General features: G+C 44.0%; 1 protein-coding gene across 2 annotated transcripts; it reads right to left on the reverse strand.

The window, feature by feature from the left end:
• Positions 1-535: 535 nt before the first annotated feature.
• SLC6A8 (solute carrier family 6 member 8) lies at positions 536-23316 on the reverse strand. 2 transcript variants are annotated; one of them, XM_015815112.1, is made up of 12 exons: positions 23253-23316; positions 22290-22542; positions 22011-22143; positions 17466-17600; positions 16758-16861; positions 14257-14351; positions 12995-13107; positions 12703-12840; positions 8217-8319; positions 4871-4971; positions 2619-2789; positions 536-673 (listed from the first exon to the last, which is right to left on the reverse strand). In XM_015815112.1, the coding sequence occupies exons 1-12, from the start codon at positions 23299-23301 to the stop codon at positions 536-538; spliced, it is 1533 nt and encodes a 510-aa protein (XP_015670598.1). In that variant the 5' UTR covers positions 23302-23316. The 2 variants fall into 2 exon arrangements, with proteins under 2 accessions (XP_015670598.1, XP_015670597.1); XM_015815111.1 differs by having other exon boundaries at positions 14257-14381.
• Between the last annotated feature and the right edge of the window lie 1111 nt (positions 23317-24427).

Below are 24427 nucleotides of genomic sequence, written 5' to 3' on the forward strand. Positions count from 1 at the left end.
AAAAGTGCAGTGCTCTGGATCCCAAAGCAGTCGTCCACTGAATGGGAAGGAATCTGTGTTCCATGCTTTTGGCTAAAGATATATATATATATACACAACGAGATATATATATATATATATATATCGTTGTGTATGTGTGTGTGTGTATATACATATATATACACATACACACACACACACACATATATATAATTTATAATGTATATAGAAATTTAAAATATTTCATCTTTTAAAAAACAACTTTTTTTATAAAATGTAAATCTAAGGCTCTCTTTCCCCCCTCCCCCCTTCCCCCCCCCCCCCCCTTATGGCCTTTAGTACTCCAACTAGTTAATCCACCTCTCAGCCGTTCTGGTGCTTGAGAGGAAAAAGGTGGAGATGGATAAAGAATCCCTAATACCTTTTCCCCACAGGTAGGGAGCACTTCCCCCCCCCCCAACTTCACAGATGGCATCCTTTCCCTGCCTCCTACATTGGCAGACCAGGGCAGAGTGGCACGGAGACAGGGCCTCTCTTGCAGCGGGGGGAGCATTGGTCACATGACACTCTCAAAGATGACAATTTTCGCACCCCCATCCAGGACAGGGGAGAGGCTGGTCAGAGCATCCGTTTCGGGCACCTTGTACTCTAGATGATGCAATCCCCAGATTGGCTGAGTGAGATGGTGCCAGCGCTGTAAAGGAGCAGAGGAAGAGAAGTGGGGATCAGACCAAACTTTAAAAATACCATTTTCCTCCAACTCAATTTTGCTTTCACCTCCTCCCAGCATACGAGACACACCTCATCCTTGTGATTCATTCGTTATCAACCCCACATTCTCTTTCTTTCCCTCTCTTTTTCAAACACACTCAAGGATTAATGCTTTCAGCTATATTGCTGATATCTTTTTATATTTAATGTCCCCCCCCCATATAGTAGCCCATTATTTTCCCAGTTGCAATGTATGGCTGTGAAAGTTGGACCATAAGAAAGGCTGAGCGACAAAGAACTGAGGCCTTTGAACTATGGTGCTGGAGAAAACTCCTGCGAGTCCCCTGGACTGCAAGGCGATCAAACCGGTCAGTCCTAGAGGAGATCAACCCTGACTGCTCTTTAGAAGGCCAGATCCTGAAGTTGAAACTCAAGTACTTTGGCCACCTAATGAGAAGGAAGGACTCACTGGAGAAGGGCCTAATGCTGGGAAAGATTGAGGGCAATAGAAGAAGGGGACGACAGAGAATGAGGTGGCTGGATGGAGTCACTGAAGCAGTAGGCATGAGCTTAAATGGACAGGAAGGCCTGGAGGAATGTTGTCCATGGGGTTGCGATGGGTCGGACACGACTTCGCAACTAAAAACAACAACAAATTATTTTTAAAATGCACTATTGATAAATTTCTTTCAAGGCAATCCTACTCATCTTCTCAGAATCTGTGATGGCCCCAAATCCCTGCCAAGATCACCTGGGCTGGAGGGAAAGGACAGCATCCAGCCTGTTGTAGGGGGTCAGAGAAGGTTCTCCCATTTCTACCCATAGAGAGAAACGAGAGGAAAAGCATTCTTGTCAACTGAGAGATTTTCCACCCTGTCAAGAATGGGATGGATGACAGTATTGGACTCCTCCTCCAGATCACTGCCTCCCTTTTCCTCAGTGCTGCTGAGACAGGCAATTTTGTGGGGGAAAGGGAAAGGGGAGCCAATATTTCAGCAGGGCAGAAATGTCTCCCCCCCACACACACACACAACACTTCTGTCCATAAAACAAGTACTTAACTTACACCCATTCATTTAGTGACCATTTACACCCATTCATTTAGTGACCATTCAAAGTTAAAACAACACTGAAAAAAGTGACATGATAGGTTTTCACTTATGACCATTACAGCATCCCCATGGTCACATGATCAAAATTTATGCGCTTGGCAACTGGCATGTATTTATCACAGTTGCCGTGTCCTGGGGTCATGTGATCACCAGTTGTAACCTTCTCAGTCAGCTTCCAACAAGCCAAGTCAATGGGGGAAGCCGGATTTGCTTAACGACCACATGATTCACTTAACAACTTCAGTGATTCGCTTAACAACTGTGGCAAAATTGGTCATAAAATGAGGCACAACTCAACTGCCTCGCTTAGCAAGAGAAATTTGGGGACCAACTGTGGTTGTAAGTTTAGAACTAGCTGTAAAAGATGGCCTGGAGGGCCCTCACACCTAGAAACAGAGCCCCAGCAGCCCAACTAACAACGGCAACAGTCAAAGAGGGTCTGGGCACCAGGGGACTACGCCAAGGGAGAGAAGAGGTGGCTGCTACCTAGCTTCCTTGTGGTCAGCTTGGGCAAATGCTAGTGTAAGCATTGCAATGCCTGCCACATTCTCAGCTCTGACAGGTGGGAATGCCAAGGCTGAGGGTCCTAGGTGCGGTGTCAGCACACATGCCTACAATCCTGCCGTTCCTAATGCTCCCATCCATATGTCTGGTGCAGATGACAGCCAGGGGGCAGCAGTAGCAAACTCTGCTTCCTGCTATTGTTTCCTGGAAGACCCTTTGAGGTAGAAAGGGTCTCCCCAGCCATGCATAGAGGTTCAGCCCCAGGATCTACATCCCATCCTTCTGTTCTTGTGATGTGGGGGAGAGCCTCACCTCAGCCAGCGTTCCCTTGGCACGGATGAATTTGTAGAGGGCAATAAGAGGGACACACAGCATGGAAGATAGTGCAAAGCCCCAGCCAATGGCTTCTCCCCACCAGGGGTAGACATAGCTGTTGTTGTAGATCAATGGCTTGTAGTAGGCAACGTTGAAGAAAAAAATACCCTGGAAAAGAGTTACCAATGGGTTAAAATATACTAGTTCTTCCTCTTCCCCATTTGTAGCCCTACAGCAGTTGAATCCCAGATATGAAAAAGTGACTTATACTTGCTTAACCTCTTTTTCTTTTTTTGCTTCCTTTGAAGAGAAAGAACCTCTCTCTTTGGTCCTTTTGGGACATCTTAAGCCAGGGATGTCAAACTCGCCACATCACATGACGCGTCACGACATATCGTGACTTTTCCCCCCTTGCTGGAGCTGGGGTGGGTGCGGCTTCTGGGTGACGCATCTGGCCCATGGGCCGGCAGTTTGACACCCCTGTCTTAAACATTCTCAGAGAAACAATATTTCTACAGCTGTCTTCCCCCAACTTTGTGCCCTCTAAGTGTGCTGAATTCCAATCCCCAGAAGTCCTAGTAAGCCTGACAAAAATAATCCACACTGTTCGACTTCTTTATTTTGTAGGCCATGCTGCCTGCCATCATCACAGCTATTTCTACCTCAGCAGCTGCTTCTGACAGCAGCAGCATTTTTTTGGAAATGAGGGAGGAACAGGATGCTGGCAGATGCTCTCTGGAGAGGCTAGTAGCGCATGCGTGCTGGCATTTTGAATGAGAATGCATCTGGATATGTAGGCCCACTTTGGTATTCTGGGGAAAGCAATGGGCCTTATACCTGATTTGCAGGGCAGCTTGCAGGCTGAGTAGGCACTGGGCTAAGATACCAAAGTTTAGGAGGTATCAATGCTTGCCATTCCTTCTGAATGGTTCTAAAAAAGCACATCTTCACATCGGTGGTTAGTCAAAGGGGCCTAGGGGCACCATATACCTTTGAGCTGGCACATCTGTTTTAATTATTATTATTATTAGCAAGCCAAAGGAAGGGAAATAGCCCCAAGAGCTTTTTTTAGCTTTAAAGGGGCATGGATGTGGTCATTAAAGAAAAGCCATGTAAAGGAATTAAGAATGATCTTGGGAAAGATAGGAGGAAGCCATTAAGGGGAAAGGAAGGAATGAGTAATTAAAGGGGGTGAGGTGGGGGTTTGGAGAAGAGATTACACAATCCTGGGACAGATGACTGGGCCCAACCTTGAGAGGCTTCAGAAAGGCAGTAAAATAGTGTAAAAGAAATGGCTCTTTCCCCAGCATCTGGGGTCAGACTAGGTAGATTCCCACTTGTTGAAAAGTGGTATATTTTAATCTTGATTCCTTTATTTATCTATCAAATTTATGTAGCTGGCCATCTCCCCAAAAGTAACTTTGGGCAGTGCACAACTATAGTCCTGTTCACCATTTAATGGTTTTAGTTTATTTCAGGGGTATGTATTATTTTCCTTCTGTATTTTTCAAGATTTTAGATGCTGCCCAGTGTCTTGATTTGCACGTCCTAAATAAATAAATAATTGGAAGCATGGGGAAAAAAATCACAAGTAACTTTGCCTTGATTTTGTTTAGTATACAATAGGACAGAGAGAACTTAGGACAGACTTGTAAGATTTTGTTCTTCTACCTCACTACAATAACAATATTAAATCCCTGCCATGCCAATTTCTCAACCTGATCTGCCTTGGAAGGCTCACTGGCAGCCCCCAATCCTAAGACTTTGGCTATGATTCTGGTTCTTTTTGCTGATCCGTCCCAGTTATCTTGCCCCACGGTCCAGCTGACCCAGAGATAGAGCAGATTTTTCCCTACTGAATTTCTGCCTGTTACATACTTGGATGGAGTTAGGAACATGAACAGCTTTTCTTTTTCTTTTTTCTGGAAAACTTGTGGATTTGAGAGCCAATCTGGTCCAGTGATTAAGGCACCAGGCTAGAAACAGGAGACTGTAAGTTCTCACACACGCCTTAGGCATGAAAGCCAGATGGGTGATTTGGGGCCAGTCACTCTCTCAGTCCAGGTTGTCAGGCTTGGGCAGCAAGCTGGTCGGTTAATTCCAGTTGCAACCAATGGATCAACACTTAGCTGATCCCAAAAAAGTGGGCCCTGCACTGGTGGGAAAACTCCAAGAACTAAACAATAATGTACCAAATGTCTAGCTTTTTCTCCCACTAAGAATCCTCAAGAACTCCACCCCAAAATTACCAGGCAGATGAGCGGGGTCACGACCATCCAACACCATTTCATCCAAGGAAAGGGCCGGTACCCAATCATGCAGGCAATGTCATCCATGAAACGGTCAGCCCCTGGAAGGAGATGGGAAGCAGTGGAAGAGTGAGAGGCTTCTAAGAATGTAAGAGGAGCTTTGCTGGATCAGACCAGAGAGGGATATCAGAACGGCTGGGCCTGCTTCGAACATTAGTGCCTTGTATTTTGCATGATCACGGGACTTTTGGGGTGTTTAATGAATACAGTCTCCATGCTTGCCCTACATGCAAAGCCACTCTTATGAATGATTTCTGAGGTCTGAAGAAGTATAATATCCATTCAGCTTCTTATTTCTGACAGTGCCCGACTGGGGCTAAACGAGGTACTAGAATCTCTGTGAGACAAGGCCAAAAGGGTCCTTAGTGTCTTTAGCTGAAGCTTTCTGCATACCTCTGCCTCACCTCAGCAGCCCAGCCGGTCTGCTCCTCCTCTCCTAATGACTGCAGATCTTTCAAGGACACAACTATGCCTCAGCAGCCCAGAAAGGAAGGGGGAAAACAGAGGTGCCCTTGATTGAGGATGGTGTGTAACAGAATGTCCAAAGTCCAGCCTTTGACCACATTAGTTACGTATACAAGCTCACACCTCTTTTTTTTTTTTTTTTTTTTTTACTCCTGACAAATTAAACTGCAATAACACCTTCTGTTGGCTTTGAGCACTGCAGTCAGAGAAGGAACATGGCTAGGAGGCTTTTAAATGCTGCTGTGTTCTCACTTATTAGGGTAAAAGAATGGCATAATGGGAGGATCCTCTGCCCCTTCCAAGTTCCAATATCTGCTATGAGTGGAATCTAAACTGTATTACTATTGTCAGCTCCAAGCTGGAAAGTGATAATTAAAAATGAGGTGTGTGTGTCATGCTGGGTAGGGTTTGCCTCCCCGCTGGAGCATGTACTGACAGGGTGAAGGGAAAAAAAAAACCACCCTTTAATTACTCTTTGGCCATGCGAGGGAGGGTGAGTGGGACAGGGATCTCAGATGCTAAGCAAGGCCACGCTTGATTGCTATTTGGAGGGGAGATCTGAGAACTGCTGGTTAGACCGGGTAGAAAAATCTCAGAAAAAGGCAACAGCATATTACTTTTCTAATGTTGCAAGAATATTCCAGGGATTTATTCCCAAAAGTCATGTTCGACTTAAGGGGGTCTTTTGCTTAAAGCTAAAAGGTCTGAGCAACTGATCACAAGGCAGATTTGTTCCTAGACTTTCCTATCTCAGACTGCAAACGTGCATGTATGAATGGTGGTAAATGCAATTCTCTGTTTTTTCTTAAATTTCTCTAGGGTAGAATAATCTGGCGGACTACTTTTTCACATGAATTTCTCTACAATAAAGGAGAATATTTGTAGCTGACGGTTGAAATGAGGGGTCCTTGGTGCTCTCTGGGCTTGTCAAGAAAACAACCAAGCTCAGAAAGCACCAAGAATTGTGTTTTCCATATGGGAATATGGAGAAATTTCCCACTTCCCCCATGCATCACTAGGAATTTAAAATGGCAACTCCAGGACTGTTTTGTCACATCACATGCCCTTAAAGTAATCATCTATGCTTAGTGACCTTGTCCCTCAGGCCCGCTAATGAGATGCATTACTCAGCTATACAATTTGTACGGTAGTTCCAGATTGTTGTGAGGTTTAAAGACCTTTGGCGTCTCTTCAGCAGGCAGTGTAGAAAAACTGAGGCACTTGTAATAGAAATGGGCATTTGGGTTGACACAGTTATTTCATATGGACACCTGAAGCCGAATAAATCAGAGCAGCTTTCAAGGCCATGAGACGAAGTATCTCAAGACAGATGGAACTTGGACTAAGGTGTTTCCAAATTGGCTCCAGTACTCATAAACCAGATGGGTCCCATCCCATAGCCCAGTACTCATAATCATCAAGAACAAGAGAAATTGTAACCAACGTTTAAAAAGACATTATAGAATATTAATTCTGTGTGTGTGTGTGTGTGTGCGCGCGCGCGCGTGCGCAACACACACACACACACATCTGCTGCTGCTGGTTTATCTGCAGAGGAGGTGTGCCATTGCCTGAAGCCCAGTCAAGGCAGCACGGGCAGGGCCAAGCTAGAAACCTTTCACTCCCTGTAAAGAAGAGCTATGATTGCCTTGTCCTTTGCCCTTTCCACATAAATCAAGGCAGGTACGAGAGAAGCTCTTATCATTTACCTCTTTGTTACTTACATTCCACTCATACCTACATTAAGGAAAGTGTAGAGCTGCCAAAAAAAGCAGTTCAGGCTGTTAGCAAGGTGAGTGCCCTGGAGACTGCTAGGGCCAGGCAAGGAGCCTGGATCCTTTTCATCTCTGCCCTACTATTTTATGATATATAGATAGAGTGATTGGGAGGTAAGATGATACCGGCAGCCCAATCGGTCTTGCAAGGTAAAATACCACACTGAATTGGTGTGGAGGAATAATTTTTTGGTCCCTGGAATGCCAATTTTCAATGTAAGGAATCAGGTCTCAGTGGGCGGAAGTCCTCTGTCTTTGATCATCTTCTGACTTGTAAAGGACAATGAAATCTGATGTGTGATTTACTGTAGATCTCCAAATATGTGATTTAGATCTCCAAATCATACTTTTGCCTCTCACCCAGGTCCTAAACTCACTCCATCCACTCTCTCCATGGAGAGGATAGGGAGGAGAGCTCAGTCCATATAGCCCTTTTTCCTTTAACCATGATCTCATCCTACTTTAAATGTGAAAAAGGCAAGCCAGTGTGATGTGGGAAAGCCATAAGGTTCCAGACAAGATGGCTGCTTTTACGTCTCCTCTTTCATGCTACTGCTTAATCTCTAAGCGACTTCTGAGCTGCTCACATTAACAAGAGAGCCATCTTCTCTAAATGGCACCCACTAGAAGCACTAGAGATAGGTTGTGCTTCTTGGCTACGAGCCCAATACATCTAGATTAGAACAGAGTCTTAAAACTTTTAGGAAGGCTTAACCCAAGCACCTTTCTTGCTAAAACATAAACATGGGACTGCCTGTTTTACAGTGTTGCCTGTCTGCAAGCATATGTACATATGCAAGTCAGTTACTAAATGTTATACAGTAAATGATTCACCCTCAGAAGCAGGTTAAATGTCAATTTACTCCATTTGTGCTTTTGAGAATTAGAAACGTGTTTTTTTTTGTCTTGCTTGCTCTACTGATTTGTGCCAAACGGCTAACATGCTGGTTGATCTGTATGTAGTGTCAACATTTGGGGCAAAACACCTCTTGTTTTGCCAGCTTTGTTTCAGGTGATTCCTTAATCTGCATGCAACTCTTTCTTACCATAAACCCAGGCGACGACCACGCACTCCCAGAAGGCCTGCCACAGTAGTGTTGTGCCACTCGCTGAATAGTAATCGAAGAGCTGGAAGACATACATGCCCCCCTAGGAGAGGGGCTGGCTGTAAGACAGCAGGATGCAACAGGGCATTTTCAAAATGGCCTCCCTTGCCGGCTCTAGGTTCCTCCTCTTTCCTACTCAGGACACCTCCATAAAATTAGTTCTCCTAACCCAGGTTGGCCATATCACAAAACAATTGCTAAGCACAGCACCTTTTTTTTCACAAGAGACAGTAGGAGCAACATTCCTTCCTTAAACCTGCTTTATTGAACCCACTTCTGCTTGAGAAAGAGAGAAAGAAAGAGAAGGAAGAGAAAATGGGAGGTTCCTTGCCACAAAGGGTAGAGTTGACAAAGCCACTTCCCACACTCTTCGCTGGAGTGAAAGAACAGGAGTACGTGGCAACTCCTAAACCGTGATCTTTTGCCTTGTTGAGCAGGTTATTACGGAAGGCAGTGGCTAAAAAATCTGGGAGCTTTACTTCCTGAGTAGGCAGCAGCACCTGGCTGGATGGGAAACTACGGTATGCAGCGCGAAGCTCAGTGAAGGCCTAGATGGGAGACCATTAGAGAACCCCATGGTTGTAAAAACAAAACCCAGAAGAACAGAAACCACTTTGATAACTGAGTTTAAACATTCTTGGGACAAACACATCATTGACAAAAATTATTATTATTATTATTATTATTATTATTATTATTATTATTATTATTATTATTATTATTATTATTATTATTATTATTATTATTATTATTATTATTATTATTATTATTATTATAAAGGAAAACAAAAACCAAAAATATTCAAAAGGCAGACTTGATGGACTACAAGGTCTTTTTCTGCCTTTATGCTTTTTCTATAATGTGGTTTTTCTATAATGAGTCAAGCTCAGGAGGCAGAAAAAAGATTGGAAGAAAAATCTGAAGGTTTCAAGAAGATTGGGACAGCAGGGAAGGGAAGGCTGAGCAAAGTTAGTGAGCTTAGCCCTGAAGAATTCCTCAAACTTCTTGGCAGCATTACCATAAAATGGAAGAGTAAGAACCTTTCATCACACATAAATCAACATATACCTTCTCTATAAGCCAACCCATACCACAACAATTCCTAACAAATAGCTGGGTGAGTAACCCAAAAATGTCTGACGGTTCCTGAGAATGCCAGGAGTAGAAAGAAAAGAGGGAGGTCTGACTGCACGGCAAAAAGCTTTCTCATTCTGCTGGCCAAAGCGGAGAGATTCTGCAGAGAAAGTTAGGCTACCTCAGGAGTATTTCAATTCTTCTAATCCAAATCCTTCTTACTGCCTGGACACACATTCAAAACAGCAGAAAGAGGCTTGTCTCAATACAGATGGAGCTCAAAAAAGAATGGCAAAAAAGAAAAAAGAAAAAGGAGAAATCCCCCACCACAAACATTCACATCCTTCTTTGCCAAAGGGCATCTGAAAGTCTTAAGGGATGGCCCTTCCCCATCTTTGCAACAGGGGTGCTGGGCCCGAAGCAGAAGGGGAAAGAGAGATGGGAGTTTCTGTGTATGGGTAGTGGCATGTAGAGCCGAGTAACTGGGGATTAGCCATAGGAGGAACTATCACCTGGAAGTTCTAGTACGTTAAATACCCAAATGAGATAAAGTAGGCGCACAGTCACTCTTATTAAAAACAGTCCTTTCTGTTTGGGATTCCACGTATCAGAAACATTGCAAGAGATGACCTGCCCCTCCCCAGATTACAACTGGAGATAACATTTCACAGCATGTTCTCCCTCAGCTCTCAGAAGGGAGGGCAGGTATTCTCCAGCCAGGGAAGAGCAGGAGCTTGGTTCAGATTGTCTCTCTGTGTCCCCCTCTCTGCTTGCTCAACCAATCAGGGATTGGTTCAGGCACTTTCTAGGCCATGGCAAGGCTTCAGGGATTCCCTTACACCTGTCAGCTGCTGCAAAGCAGGCTGCTGCATCTGGGAATCCCAACGAGTCTTTTCCTCTTTCTTCGGGATGATGTCACAGCTCAAATACTGGCAGAGGGAGAGAGGAGTTTCAGTAAGGGCAGAGAGGTCTCCCTGCCCTAGAAACACAACGGTTGTGGCATTCGCCCTGATTAATGAACTCTTCAAGGCACACTTCAGGCTCAGTCATGTGCTGTGATTACAGTTACAGTCCTCTGATAAATGAATTTCTGGTTGGAAATCACCCAGTAAAGGCACTTATCTAAACAGAAGAGGCCCTGCCCCAATTGTCTTCTTTCACACAAGGGACCCAATTGCATCTGCCTCAAACTGTAAGTTCCCCAGCAGTCTTAAATCACTGCTTCTTGCTGGTTGGTTTAATGAATACCAGTTCTTCAATTAAAAGCTCATATAGCATATTCTTTGGATACTAACCATTCCCCTCCCCTACATCAAACCGTTCCCCACCCTATCAAGACAAGAGGGGAAGCACAATTATGACATAACAGCCTCAGGCCAATCAATGCTGTGTAGAACCTGCTCCTATATCTACTTCACTGAAGAGTTTCTCTGAGGTTGGCGCTGAAAGGAGACAGTCGGTCCAGCAGTCACTACTCTGTGGATGTTTTAGCAGAGGACATCTGATTAATGTAAACTCAGTGGTCAGGACATAAAGGGAGCACATTACAAAGAAATCCTTAGTAAAAAAAGATGAGGAACAGCTAAATGGCATAAAGCTCCAGAATCTTGGATGGGAATCTATAAAAGAGAAATTGTAGGATTTTATTTGGAACAGAAATAGGAAATCTAAGGCCTCCAAATACTGCTGCCAGCAGCCTGCTCTGCTAATGAAGTTGAAACCCCATTCCTGATCTAGGGTGCTTCAGTAGGTATTGTGCCAAATAGAACCAGAAATATTGGTCTACACCAGGGGTAGGCAACCTTGGCTCTTTTATGACTCGTGGACTTCAACTCCCAGAATTCCTGAGCCAGCACAGCTGGCTCAGGAATTCTGGGAGTTGAAGTCCACGAGTCATAAAAGAGCCAAGGTTGCCTACCCCTGGTGTACTACACTATATAAGTGGGAGCTCCCTGAATACAAAAACACAATGTCAAAAAGAGTTTAATCTTAATCCAGAGAGAAGGATATAACTATCTCAACTGCAACTTGAAGCAATACAGGTCATCCTCATTTAGTGACCACAGTTATTTAGGAACTGGTAATCTGGTTGTCACTCAGTGAAACCGCAACTGTGCTTATGATCTTACTTCAGTTTTCCTTTGCTTTGAGACCTGTGAAGGTCATAAATGAGAGGATTGATTGTAAAGTTATTTTTTTCATCACTGTCATAACTGCAAATGGTTGCTAAATGATACAGTCACAATGAGAACTACTTGTAAGTAACCAAGTCTTTTCAAATAAGTTTCCATTAGCAATTACAGCTCTTACGAATGCTTTGTTTTCCTCTATCTGTATTGTTCAGCTTTTGCACTGTGTGGATACTGTATATAAATAGTTTCACATTATGTAACTATTATCAGGTGTACTTGCCAATTTCATGCAGTGTAAGTAACAGTGAGTAATTTACAATTATCCCTGAAAGGAAAGGACTTTAGGATCACAGCATTCATTTCATAGAAAACCTTTCTCTCTTTTCCCAAAAGTTAACAATGAAATCCTATGTGTTTGAGTAAACACATAGTCTGAGAGTTCTCATGCTAACAGATAAATTGTACATGGCATTGCAGCCTACACTTTGATGAATGCCTGATGCTTGGGAAACCTGTACATTTATACACTTTACAGTTTTGCAAGAAACGGCCAAGAAAAAATACTCTGGCTAAACCATGCTAAATCTAAGCCGTTACATCAGCAGGATCTGAAATTTTATAAGGAGACTTGCAGCTGATTTACTAACATGTGAAAACATGAATGTCTAGATTGGAACCGACTAATCAAAGGGACAAAAGCTTAATATGTGTTGCCTGCATATAGTGGAATATGAAGTGTGCTTTTGTTTTAAGCCTATGTTTCGTGCTTTTGTTTTAAGCCTATGTTTAAGAGCAGATTCTCTCTGCCCACAATGAAAAGATTGACATTATTTATCAGTTGGCTTTTTATCATAGTTCTAGAACTAAGGATGGAGGATTAGAGATATCTGCTGTTTTTTAAGCAGTCTGAACAATGCTGGGACAGTGCATTTGGTGTGCCATGAAGGACAGCATTGTGATCCACCGCAGAAATCCCTCTTACCAAACCCACAAGCACGACTTCCCCATTCATTACAATATTTATGTAGGGATTGTCAACATGGGATTAATCCTGTCTCAGAAGGAGATCTGAATCTACTGCCTTGGCTGGTCACCTCCAGAATGTCCCAAAGCTCTCTCTTTTTGGCTTGTTCAGACCTGTACAAACTCTCCTTTTCACCCGCCTTCCTCTCATTCTCTCCCCTTCCGTTCCTCTAAGGGTGCTTCAGTGGTGGTCATACCTCAGTCACCATGGACAGCTCAATGAAGAAGCAGATGACACAGGAGATGGCCACGGTGATCTCTCTCTGGAATCGGAAGCCGTGGGAGGATGGGAAGAAGTCCAGGATCCCAGTTATAAAGCCTTCAACGCCCACAAACTGGTGTGGAAGGGGAAGAGAAGCAAAGTATTGGAGACTGGAGAACTCCATGCGAAGATGTTGAAGGCAGGATAATGAATCTCCTGCCATTCTCAGTATTGTATTGACAACTCATTCGCTTCCAGCTTTCTGCCCCTCCCCCTTAAACTCTCACCTGGCTGTCTAAGCCCAGAAGCAGCAGCATGAAGAAAAAGAGGGCAGCCCAGAGAGGAGCAACTGGCATCAGAGTGACAGCTCTTGGATATGCAATAAAAGCCAGCCCAGGTCCTGCAGAGGAGAAAAAAAAGAGGAACAAAATGAGGTTATCTTAACACAGAGACACTCTTGCTTCAGGGAAGAAGGGAGGGCTTCTCTGGATTTCCAGTTCGGTAAAAAGTAATTAATCCAGTGGTTCTCAACCTTTTTAATGCTGCGAGCCCAACCGGTCTTAAGTCGAGGACTAAACCGGTCATAAGTCGAGGACTAAACCGGTCATAAGTCGAGGACTAAACCGGTCATAAGTTGAGGACTTTCCCTGCCCGGGAGCACCGTGCATGCGTGGTTCCGCCCCCTGCGCCGGCCGAGGCGTAGCTGGCAAGCGGCAGACGGAGCAGACCGACCACCAGCTGGCCCAGCTCAAGGGAGGTAAGGCACCCGCCGGAAAAGGGAAAAAAAATGGCAGACAGCCTTGCTTGGCGACCCCCGTGAAATGGTCGATCGACCCCAAATGGGGTCGCGACCCATAGGTTGAGAACCGCTGAATTAATCAAATCGTCACTTATTACTTATTTCTAGCCAGCTTTTCCCCTATCCCGAAAGGCATGGTGCTGTCTCAAACAGAATGTCCCAAAATGCTTAGCAACATATATTTCCTTTATTTTGTAAACTCGTGCTTTCAAAGGCATTGGACTTTTATTTTATTTTTGCATTGGGATGGAGCACTGAGACAGCCTCAAGATTTCATTTAGTATCTCAAGAGCTGTTTCGGATGGATTGGAATACAATTTTTCTTTGAATGAAAGCCAAGACTCTTCTTCATTCTGGCAAAACCACACTGCTAATAGGAAAACCTCACAATGTACACACATACAACCCTATGTATACCCTGTTCAGTGTTACAAATCTGATTTCAATTGTATGCGTAAAATTACGTGTTGTGCCTTTGCAGTAGTCTGGAAATACCGGATGCACAGGGGTAGTTCTAATTATGCTGATCATCTTCTTGATAGGAAGGAATGATAAAAATTCAGGTAGAGCAGCTGCAGGAGAAGGTGTGGTTGCAGGTGTAATTTTAAGAACCAAGGCAACTAATCTATTTTCTGCACACGACCATCAATGCGTTTATTTCCTCCTAAAATTGTACTTCTCCCAGAACTGGAGAACAGCCAAGCATTTCATCCAGCCTGCTTTGCCATCCCTGAATTCAGGAGCACTCACCAGATTCTGCCACTTTGGAGATATCAACTCCCTGTTCTGCAGCCATGAAGCCTAGGATGGAGAAGACTACAAAACCAGAGAAGAAGCTGGTCCCACTATTGATCAGTGCCAGAATGATGGCATCTCTGCAGGGGAGAAAAGGCAAAGGATGGCAACTGTGAAAGAGTGATCTGACCAAAGGGGGTTTGTTGCGGTTATCCCTCAGCATAAACCATACCAAGCGCAGCTTCCTAGCTGATCAGAAATCGATACAATGGGCAAGTGTTGGCCAACGTGCTCTCTATGTTCCGTTTGACATTCCGGGTCACAGAGGCCAAGTGCAGAGCTCAATCTTACAGAATCTTGCACAGTGAAATCAGACATAAACATGTTTTATCCTGCATAGGATTGGGCTCTAACGAAACAGCGGCAAGATATGGTGGCCTGTTTGCTATGCACTTCCACCCATTGTTAGGAAAAGAGTTTGTGCTGAGCTGTGGAAGGAAGCAAGAGCACCAGAGATGTTTTCACTATGGAGGCGAAAGCAGGGCAAAGTGGGAGGAAGATTAGTTGCTGTTTTTGCAGGATGAGCGGGCTTACAAGACAGGCCGTGTCTTGGAGCCCAGCAGAAGCAGCAGCTGAAGGGAGGCCTGGGGGGGGGGGCCAAGGACATTTCACATTCCACGCATGCATCTTAGAGACAGATTAAAGGAGATGTTATGGACTAGCAGCAGGAAAAGTTGGGCAAGGAAGCCACAGAGCATTCTGAACAAGCAATAGGAACTGAGCTCGGGAAGGGGAGAAGGGAAAGCAACTTCCAATCAAAGCAGCTCTCCACCCTTTTTCTCAACGACCCCCATGATCTTGGGGCAGAAGGAATATCCCCAACATTATTAGGGGCTTACTATTTCTCTTTGCTGCTATCTCCTTAGAGATATTTGATGAACTTTATATGTACAGTAAAAAGGTGAACCAATTCTTAAATCAAGACATATCATGAGATATTGTTCTTCTTTAAATAGATCTCTTCCATCACATTTTCCCCTTAACAATGCAAGTTCTAAATCCCAGTGCATTCAGTGTGATTTATCCCCAGACAAATATGTATAGGGCAATAGTTTAGATTTTCCAAGATGTACAGCATGTGGCAGCCTTTGAAAAGTAGCTGCTAAAGAAATGTCCTACTATACTGTACTGTTTGACTTAGTCAGCAATATGATATAATCGGTGAGCGCCCTTAAGCAGTTCCAGGCAGAATCAGGTCCATACTGAGTGTCTTTCTGCTGTAGCTTATTAAGAGATTTCAAGATACCCCTGGAATCCCAGATTACCAGCTATCTTTTCCAACACTGCTAATAAGACACACCCTTATGCTAATGTGTATGAAAGGTTTCCATGAGAAAAAAAAATACGTCAGTGTCCTGCAAACGTCAAATACTCTGGGACTTCAGCTTCCAATAAGTAATAAATTATATGTTTTACCAAAAAGAATTTTTTTAAAAATGTTTTTCCCTTCTACAGTTACAAGTTCCAATTTGTTGCGCGTGATCTCAGTGTCACCGGTATGCAGTGCTGTGTAGGATTGGACTTTACAGCTGGCTAGAAGAGCAACAATGGCATTGTGAGAGATTGTGGTTCCCCAGCTAATGAGACAGGTATCCTGCAGGGTTTCTGCTTTCCCTAGATGCCTGCTTTTCAGGCCACAGTTCACGAACACAACTCATCTTCCTAGGAATAAAATCTCTTAGGATATCCTTGACGTTCCCCCAGAAATGGGGATAACTGTTGAACTAGTAAAGTTATTAGCTATTAGAAATTAAGATCCCCAGAGTGATGAGATGACTGAAAAAGGCACTCTACAATATTTCGCCTCTGCTTTCCCGAAATTGGAGCCCCTCACCCAGATATGTTGGACTATAAACCCCATCGACGCAGGACAGCATGGTCTATTGTTGGCGATACATGTGGCCGTTCAGTGGGTTCTGTGTATATGTGGGGTAGGGAGAGATTCTTTATCTTTTAAAATAGACCTGAGTGTAACAAGGGCAGAGTGAAAAGGGGGAAAAACATTGCTTTTCCAAGCCCTGCCCTGCCCTGCTTTTCCTGATTATCATTCATCTGCAGACTGGAAAAATCACCAGGCAGAAAAGCTTACTCCTGACAACCCAGCAGAACAAAATAAGACAGAGAACCTGGTTCTTTCCTAGCCAACAACTTTTGGAGATGCAGCAATCCGCTGTCATCTTTCTACTGTTTGGCAGAGCCCCACAGCTGCCACTGTGTGAACGCCCAGCTTTGCGGCCATCGTGGTTCATCAGGCAAATCTCCTATCGGACTGAAGCGATGCACAGAGCTTTGCCTGTTGAGTGTCTTCCTGCCATGCAGGCACTTAAAAAAGAGAGAATCCCTGCCAGGGGGAGAAAGAGGGAGATGGTGGCAATTCTACAAGGCATAGCCTCTTCTTCCTATGCTGTGCCTGCTTGCCATGCCCCCTGATGGTGATGTAGGAAATGGGGTCTCACTTATAACAATTGTTGTTGAATCGGTTATAGCTGCCCAGGGCAGTGAGTGCCCCCAGTCCTATGGCATAGGAGAAAAAGATTTGGGTCCCAGCATCAATCCACACCTGAGAGGGAAGAAGAAAAAAAAAGAGAGAGAAAGATTGAAATACGACGGGCCAGAACTCAAGAGTCTTTCCTCTGTCCCTTCACATACAACTGCCAACTTTTCAACCGCCCCTTGCACCCTGGGCAGCCACTCACTGCTGCCATTAACAAGGGGTGTAGTTGATATCTATGTGGTGAAGAGCTTTAGCTACTGCTGCTAACAAGTCCTTTAACATAGGGGTTCCCAACCTTGGCAACTTTAAGACCTGTGGACTTCAACTCCCAGAATTCCCCAGCCAGCATAGCTGGCTGGGGAATTCTGGGAGTTGAAGTCCACAGGTCTTAAAGTTGCCAAGGTTGGGGACCCCTGCTTTAACAAATAAAAACCCAGTTCACTGAAGCTGAACCCTTTGCAGAACTGCACTGAGATTTTGCAGCTGAAATCTTGACGATTTATATTTCGTCCCTATTCACTTTTTCGCTTGTTTTCTATTTCACAAATGTAGTGCTTCTCCTTTGTGCGTCTCTGTGTTGTTAATGCCTAATGATACCGTAGTACAAAAGCTGGCTAACCGGTTGGCAGGTGTGTATTAAACCTTTCCCTCCCATATGCCTCTCACTTACTTGAGGGGAAGCCAGTTTGGACCAGTCGGGTTTGAGATAGTAAATTATCCCATCCTGAGCTCCAGGCAGCATCACCCCTCGAATAAACAGTATAATGAGCACCACGTAAGGGAATGTAGCAGTGAAGTAGACAATCTATGTTGGGGGGGAAAAAAAGAGAGAGCAAGAATTAAGCTTTTACGTGAAATGGTTTATTTTGTTGCTTTCTATTCAGTTTAGAAGGCCAAAGTAGGAGGCAATCTGTCATCTCACTGACTAACTCCCCCCAAAAAGGGTGAAATCAATTTTTAAAGAGTTTGCCTAAAGTGTTAAACTGAAATAACAGCCATTACGAATTGAGTTATCAAACTTAAAACATTAATTTAAAACCAGTAGCAGTCAAAATTGTTTTTGCAGCCTGGCCCAGCCATTAAAGCACACGCAGACGGCAACATAAACATTTTCAACTTTCTTAAAAACAAGCAGTGAGGAAGACTCATCAATTTCCTTGGTGGACTTTTAGTAGCCTCTGTGGTTGAAAACTGTCCATGTGCCTGCCCCTTTGCTGTGTGCGTGCTTGTCATGTCACTATTAAACAAAACTTCCTCTTGCTTATGCCAGGAATTGCTTCACGTGCATGCCTGCTGTCACTGTAAAAGATACAAGGCCAGAACCCCCCCCCCCCGAGAGTATCATATTTTTAAGAAACCAAGTGACAAATAGCACATTCTCTGCAAAGCCAGATCTTCCTTTCACTTTGGACATAACTTTTTTTTTTTAACTTTGCAGGCATAGGAGGGGGTTAATGGGTCAGGGGAGTGGCTTTCTATTCCTATAGTGCGGAAAGCCTTGGCGCTCCTCTAAAGTTTATTGCAGAATTCCCATTGAAGAGACATCTGACCTGCTCCTTGGACAATTGCTGTGGATTTTCCCACACTAGGGTGCATCTCAAGGAGCATTCAATGTGTTCTAAGGTGTGCGCTTCTCCTTTTAGCTAAGCAAACTTCCTGGCCGATCCCTTCTGGGAACCGTGCCCTGTGCTTATAATATTCCCCCAATTCCTTTGAATACAGGTTTACATAAAATAAGTTCTAAGATGTAGAAAAATTCAGAATGTCTTCCCTTAGAAAAATTTAGTGACTAAAGGAAATTGCATAGAATTAGCACAAACTTTTGAAATTAGCGGCACCAGCTTGGCTTTTTTTTTCATCAAGCACCATTATTCTTATGGCACACACAGCCCTGCACCAGCTAGCCCATCTACTGATACCTCTTGGAAAGTTTGAGTAGGAGACAGCGCATGGATGGAGAAAGCAATGTCAGCTCTTCTGTTATCAGAAGGAGGTAACCGACAGGGAATCTAGATGTCTTGAAAGGACATTCAAAGAAGAAGAAAGACTCTTATGGGAAGTTCTGACTCAGATAGTCTAATGATCTGGACTGCCTTTGGATGTCATGTTCCATAATTTAACTCAGAGGCAGTCAAACTATAGACTGCCTAGTTCAGTGGTGGTGAACTTATGGCACGTGTGCCAGAGCCCTCTCTGTGGGCACCTGCACTGTCGCCCCAGCCCTGCCTCCCCCCACAGCCCCCTCACCAGCAGCCCCCCAGAGAATCGTCCCCGAGCGCGGTCCGCGCAGAGCAGCGCAGCCAAGGACATGGCAGCCAGGCAGTGGGGACAAGACTCCGCCCTTGTGCCCTGTCACACGCAAGTGATGCTGCGGCGCGTGGGCGGAGGGCGTGGCTGCCATGGCACTGCTGGGCTGCCTGGGTGATCTGCTGTGGCGGGCCATGGAGGTGGTGGGTGGCCCTGCGGGTGGGCAGGGCGCAGAGCGGGGGTGGGCGGGGAGGCGGGGGCGGTTTTGGGGCACTCGATCTCTAAAAGGTTTGCCATCACTGGCCTAGTTCATTTGTGAAGCCCCACAAAACAAGATAACCGAACTACTGACTTTCCACGGCCCAAATGTTTTGTCTGCAAACGATGCAAAGCTATTGGCAAGGTTTAATCCACCTCGTTTGCATCTTCCTTCCACCCACCTGAAAAAAATAAGAAAAAGGGGACCAAACATTTTCATTCACCCTCTCCACCCAAAAAGTCACAAATCATATTGGATATAATCCAGGCAGCTCTGTGAATCTAAAAACAATACATTTTTAAAAATATATACTCTAAGCAGAGAAATGCTGCTTACTGCTGATTTAGGAAGAAGCATTGACAATCTGCCTCAAGTGCAAAATATTTTGGGTGGGTAAATATAGGTAGTCCCCAGTTTAAGAATACGTTTCATTCCCCAAGTCTCTCCTTAAGTGTATCTAAGCTGGAATAGTATTATTGTACAATAGTATTGTGCAATGAACCATTGTGTATTTAACTTCAACCATTGTGTGTTTAACTTGAATTTTGCTATAGTAGGCTCCATTCTTAATGATGGGTCATCCTTAAACCAGGGCGTTCTTAACCTGGGGACTTGCTGTACACATAGGTTATAAGAAATATGTATGTATGTATATATGTTACTTCTTTCTTTAATCAACATCAGGGTCTCCAAAACACTTGCTGGATATCTCTCCAAGAGATATGCTCATGGGGGGGGGGCAGCAAGGAGCAGAAGACAAAGGTTAAAGAATCAGCAGCTGACTCATCTCCTGCAGCATCAGAAAATTTAAAGCTACAGATATGTTCTCAGAATGCTGACCTGAAGGTCCTTAACATTTATGAGCTCAGAGGCAGAGAGCTACGGGACCACTGAGTGATATCAGGATTATAGGGCAACTTCTGTTGTCAATGGAAAGAATATACAGATATTGAGACTGTATATATAAGATAAAAGCTTCAAGGAGCTGAACTTAATTTTAATTGTATTCAACGATATAAAAAGACCCATGAATGGATGACTGATGGCTTGTCCCTGAAAAAGTATTCAGGCACGACTTCAAGAACCGTCTTCCAACACAGATCATGAGAAATCTTTAAGAGCTTTTGGCTGCCTCTGGAAGCTTTCCCGTCCTTCCTAAGGGACCTTCTGGTCTTGTGCAGCCAGAAGGGGAAGAATGCTAATCTGGACAGGCAGCCTAACTGACCTTCAGCACTGCTTTCCCCACTAAGGCCACAGGAACTGCAAGCGTGACCAGCTGTGAGAGGCTGCACCACGTGCAAGTGCCTGTCTGCTGAGGCCTGGGGGCTGTGGCCCCTCAACTCCAATGGATGTCTGGTGAAAATGCCAGCCTTTTTTAGGCGTGGAACTTGCTGACAAGTGGGATTTTAGATGCACTGGCTATGCACTGGAAAAAAGAGAAGTAGGCATTAGGTATCTGGGTGGGTGGAACATATGACTCAGTGAGAAATTTTGATGTGTGCAAAGGAAGGCCCCTATTTACATTCAGAAAGAATAGATTGTGGGCCATACTGTTCATGTCTAAGAACTGAATTCATTCCTTGGCTGCATTTGTATTTGGAGAATCAGGAATGGCAGACCTGATAATATAGAGGTCTCTTGTCTCCCCTGCAATCCAGGAGAATTGCTTCTAGTCAGAGAACACACTATTGACAATCTAACTAGACAAGGCAATTTTATATATCCAACCACTATACATTTTCTCCAGAGTTGGAGAACAAATTCAAGGCATGGATCTGTTTAATTTTAAGAAGTCAAATCACAAGGCTGATGTCTCGGCTGTAGTGGACACATCTGACTACCTCTTTAGAAACTGAGGCTTTCTGCCCACTTTGCAGAAGTTCTGTTTTGCTCTTTTCACAAACAGGAATCCTGAAATGTGCCTAATTTTTCTCCCTCACAGAGGGACTCTGGATGGTGTGCAAATAAAATGTCAAAAACATACCTACTACGTGGCAGAGATTTCCCTCAGGAAGTCTCAGTTGAGATGGGGACTAGGATCTCTTACAAAGGATAATACTCAGTAAATCAGGATCCACTGGAGTCTAAGGAATGGTGTTTAGACATCTTTTCCCCCCTACCCTAACTGTAATTTTAACTTGAGTCCTCCTCTTTCTCCATTTCCTGACTGACCTTTGTTGTTCTATGCTTAGCAGCCACCATTCTTCTTTGCCTTAGTTGAAAACACTTTGCCTCCAGAGGTTTGCTTATGGCTTATTCACTGCCTGCATGTCTCACAGCTTTCCAAAGATCAATCCAATCCTTCTAGCTGCAGGCACCCATCAGACACATGTACCTCCCCTCATCCATAGTCGTTTCCAAAATGCACTTTTCTCCATGTATTTATTTTCATGTCATCATTTCATTCAATGTTCTCTTCTCATTTCACTCCCCGGGACTGTGTATATACCTGTTTCCATTCACCCTCCACCTGGCCCTCCTTGCCCCTTCTTCAAGAGCCACATCATCTCCACAGGTAAGAGCCTTCAGAGTGGGCTGCTGAACACTTGGCAGACAGGATTCAGGAAGCAGGCGACTGCCAGTGGGTGCTCTGAAGAGAAGGAATTTACCCATCTTCTGGAGTCTCGTGTGACTCTGCCACAATTCATTCACAATTTCTTCCCACCTTCTCCTCCCTCCCTTTCAGACCATCTCCCTACAGCTTCCTACCTTTCCTGCAGATTTGACGCCTTTCCAAACGCAGAAATAGACAAGGACCCAGCAAGATAGGAGGCACAGGGTCATTTCCCAATTGATAGCCCCAGGGTACTCCAGGCCTTTTGAAATATTCAACACCTTGTTCCTGCAAACAGAGGGAGAAAAGGTGACCACCCGAATGGGACGGCTTTGTGAGCAAAGTTCTTCATCTAGGCAGGTGAGCACGGCCCTGCTCAGAACAGAGAACTGGGAGGTCAGTTTAGGACAGAAGGGTAAAATGCCATAACTCACTCCCAAAATTCGATGACAGGTGACCGCTTGTCAGAAAGTTCATCACAGGTAAGATTGCTACTGGCAGTGCCATTGGCACAATCTTCATGTCGGAAGATTTCCACACACTCTGGGGAGTTCCAGGGATTCCCACAGGTTGCCCAGGGCAGGGTGGCTGTAAAAGACTTCACCAGATAGTAGAAGCCCCAGGCAAGTACCATGATGTAGTACGTGTTGCAGTAGAAGACAATCACCATGGAAGCAAATCCCAGTCCTGTTTGGAGAAATTCAGTTACTTGAAGAAAGAATGGGCTATTTTCTCTAAAGGGTGACAGAGATATGACACTGTTACACAGGGAAAATGAGTGATATGAAATATAAGTTGCATTTGCTAAATGTCCATATTTTAAATTCTGGAAACTGAACACTATTTTCATCAAACAGTAATTTAATTTGGCTTTGCATGCAGAAGGAAAGAGTAATGAAAAAGACCCATTTCTAATCATTAGTAAAAAAAAAAAAGTAGGACTTCTTTTCCTGGCTTCTAAGATTACAGTGTATAATTTTACACTACATACTGTCTGCTCAAGTAGATTTTCATTGACATATTGATTACAACCTTTTGGGGTATCAAAAGCTAGTGATCTCAGCCTGATTATTTCTGTACTGTACGTCACAAAGAGAATCATGTCTATATTTAAGCTCTTCTTCTCTATACATCCAAGTATGCCACATCTTTTTACTACCTCCTGACCAATCGTTGCCAACTTCACATATTCTTCTAATTTGGGCACATCTCAGAGATCAATCTATTGGATCTTTTGATATCTCCTTGGTTTTCACAGAAGATCCCACACTGATGTTCTGACTTGGGAAGTTGAGAGAAGATGCTATTAGAAGGTAGCTCAACTTTTTCCCACGAACAAACTCATAAGAGCAATAAAGAGAAGAAGGGGGGGGGTTAGTTGGAAAAAGAGACCTTACCTTTGAAAAGTGGCGCTATGTTCCATACTGCGATGCTTCCAGCCTTCATGAATTGCCCCAAAGAAATTTCCAAAAAGAAGATGGGAATCCCACCAAGGAGGGCAATAAGAATGTACGGGATGAGGAACACACCTGTAGCCAAGTGAGCAACACAAAGTAAGCAACAATGTCATTCTTCAATTCTAGACCACTTCAGCCTTTCCCATAGGTACAGATGATTTATAGGTTTGTTATGCTAAAAACATTTTTTAAAAACAGCATCTAAATCTAATCCAATTTAATCTAATCTAAATTGTGCACTAGGAAAAGCTGAGTCCTGCCCCATAAACTGTGAAAGCGGCATACCATTTTCATAATTTATTCTGCTTCAGTTTGTTGATTGAGAGGAGTGCAAGGGTGTCAACTGAAATCTTTCTCAGTGGAAACAGTATACAGTTGATTCGGGGTTCTGAGATACCATCAGATCCTGGCACACCTTGAAATTTAATCTCAGATGTCATAATGTTTAAAATATGCAAGAATTTCAGAAGGTTTTTGCAGATCGGGGAGGAGCCAATGAAATTACCGTAAATTAAGGTTAGAAGCTGGATTTTCTTTTCAATCAGTACCCTAATTTGTGGCTTCTGTGGTTACTTGGAATTGTAATATTTATTGTATTTTAATTTTTCCCAGTTCTGAGACCTCTTCATTTGTTGCCATCACTTAACTTAACTTTTTCCAACTTTCTAAATATTTTGAGATTGCACAATTGAGAATCGGCCTTGCTGGCTGGATCATCTTCCTCAAACGTGTTAAGGGGACTATGCTGGAGAAAGCTGACTGAACTGAAATGCATTCTTTGCTCTCCATTTAGAGATATTTTGCTGGCAAAAGTCTTTATGTATGAATGTCTGCAAAATATACAGAGGAAGACCAGATCCCTAAGGTAGCTGCTATGGAGCTGGAAAGGAGATAGATAAAAAGCAGACTCTGTTGTTCTCTATTATTATTCTTCTGACTTTTGTCTTCTAGTCATTTAATCATAGATGCTTCTTCAGGCTCCCAAGATCAAAAAAGATCTCTGCTCCTCCCTGCATTGTCCATATTGGTCACCGCCATGTGATCTTGATCTGTTTCCCTCTTTCCCCAAACAGTTCTCAACTTTCCTGTCACCATTGTTCACAAGTGTGCCAGCC

Source organism: Protobothrops mucrosquamatus, unplaced genomic scaffold (assembly GCF_001527695.2).
Source record: "Protobothrops mucrosquamatus isolate PMUCROS unplaced genomic scaffold, P.Mucros_1.0 scaffold315, whole genome shotgun sequence".
Lineage (NCBI taxonomy): Eukaryota > Metazoa > Chordata > Lepidosauria > Squamata > Viperidae > Protobothrops > Protobothrops mucrosquamatus.

What these genes read in the sequence shown, in the direction of transcription:
- SLC6A8 (XM_015815111.1), bottom strand. Translation starts at nt 23,301, where the DNA reads ATGAAGGCTGGAAGCATCGCAGTATGGAACATAGCGCCACTTTTCAAA. An exon ending in CCTGTCATCGAATTTTGGGA is followed by an intron (nt 22,144 to 22,289) that starts GTGAGTTATGGC and finishes CTCTGTTTGCAG; the next exon opens with GAACAAGGTGTTGAATATTT. An exon ending in AGCTGTCCATGGTGACTGAG is followed by an intron (nt 8,320 to 12,702) that starts GTATGACCACCA and finishes CCCCTCTCCTAG; the next exon opens with GGGGGCATGTATGTCTTCCA.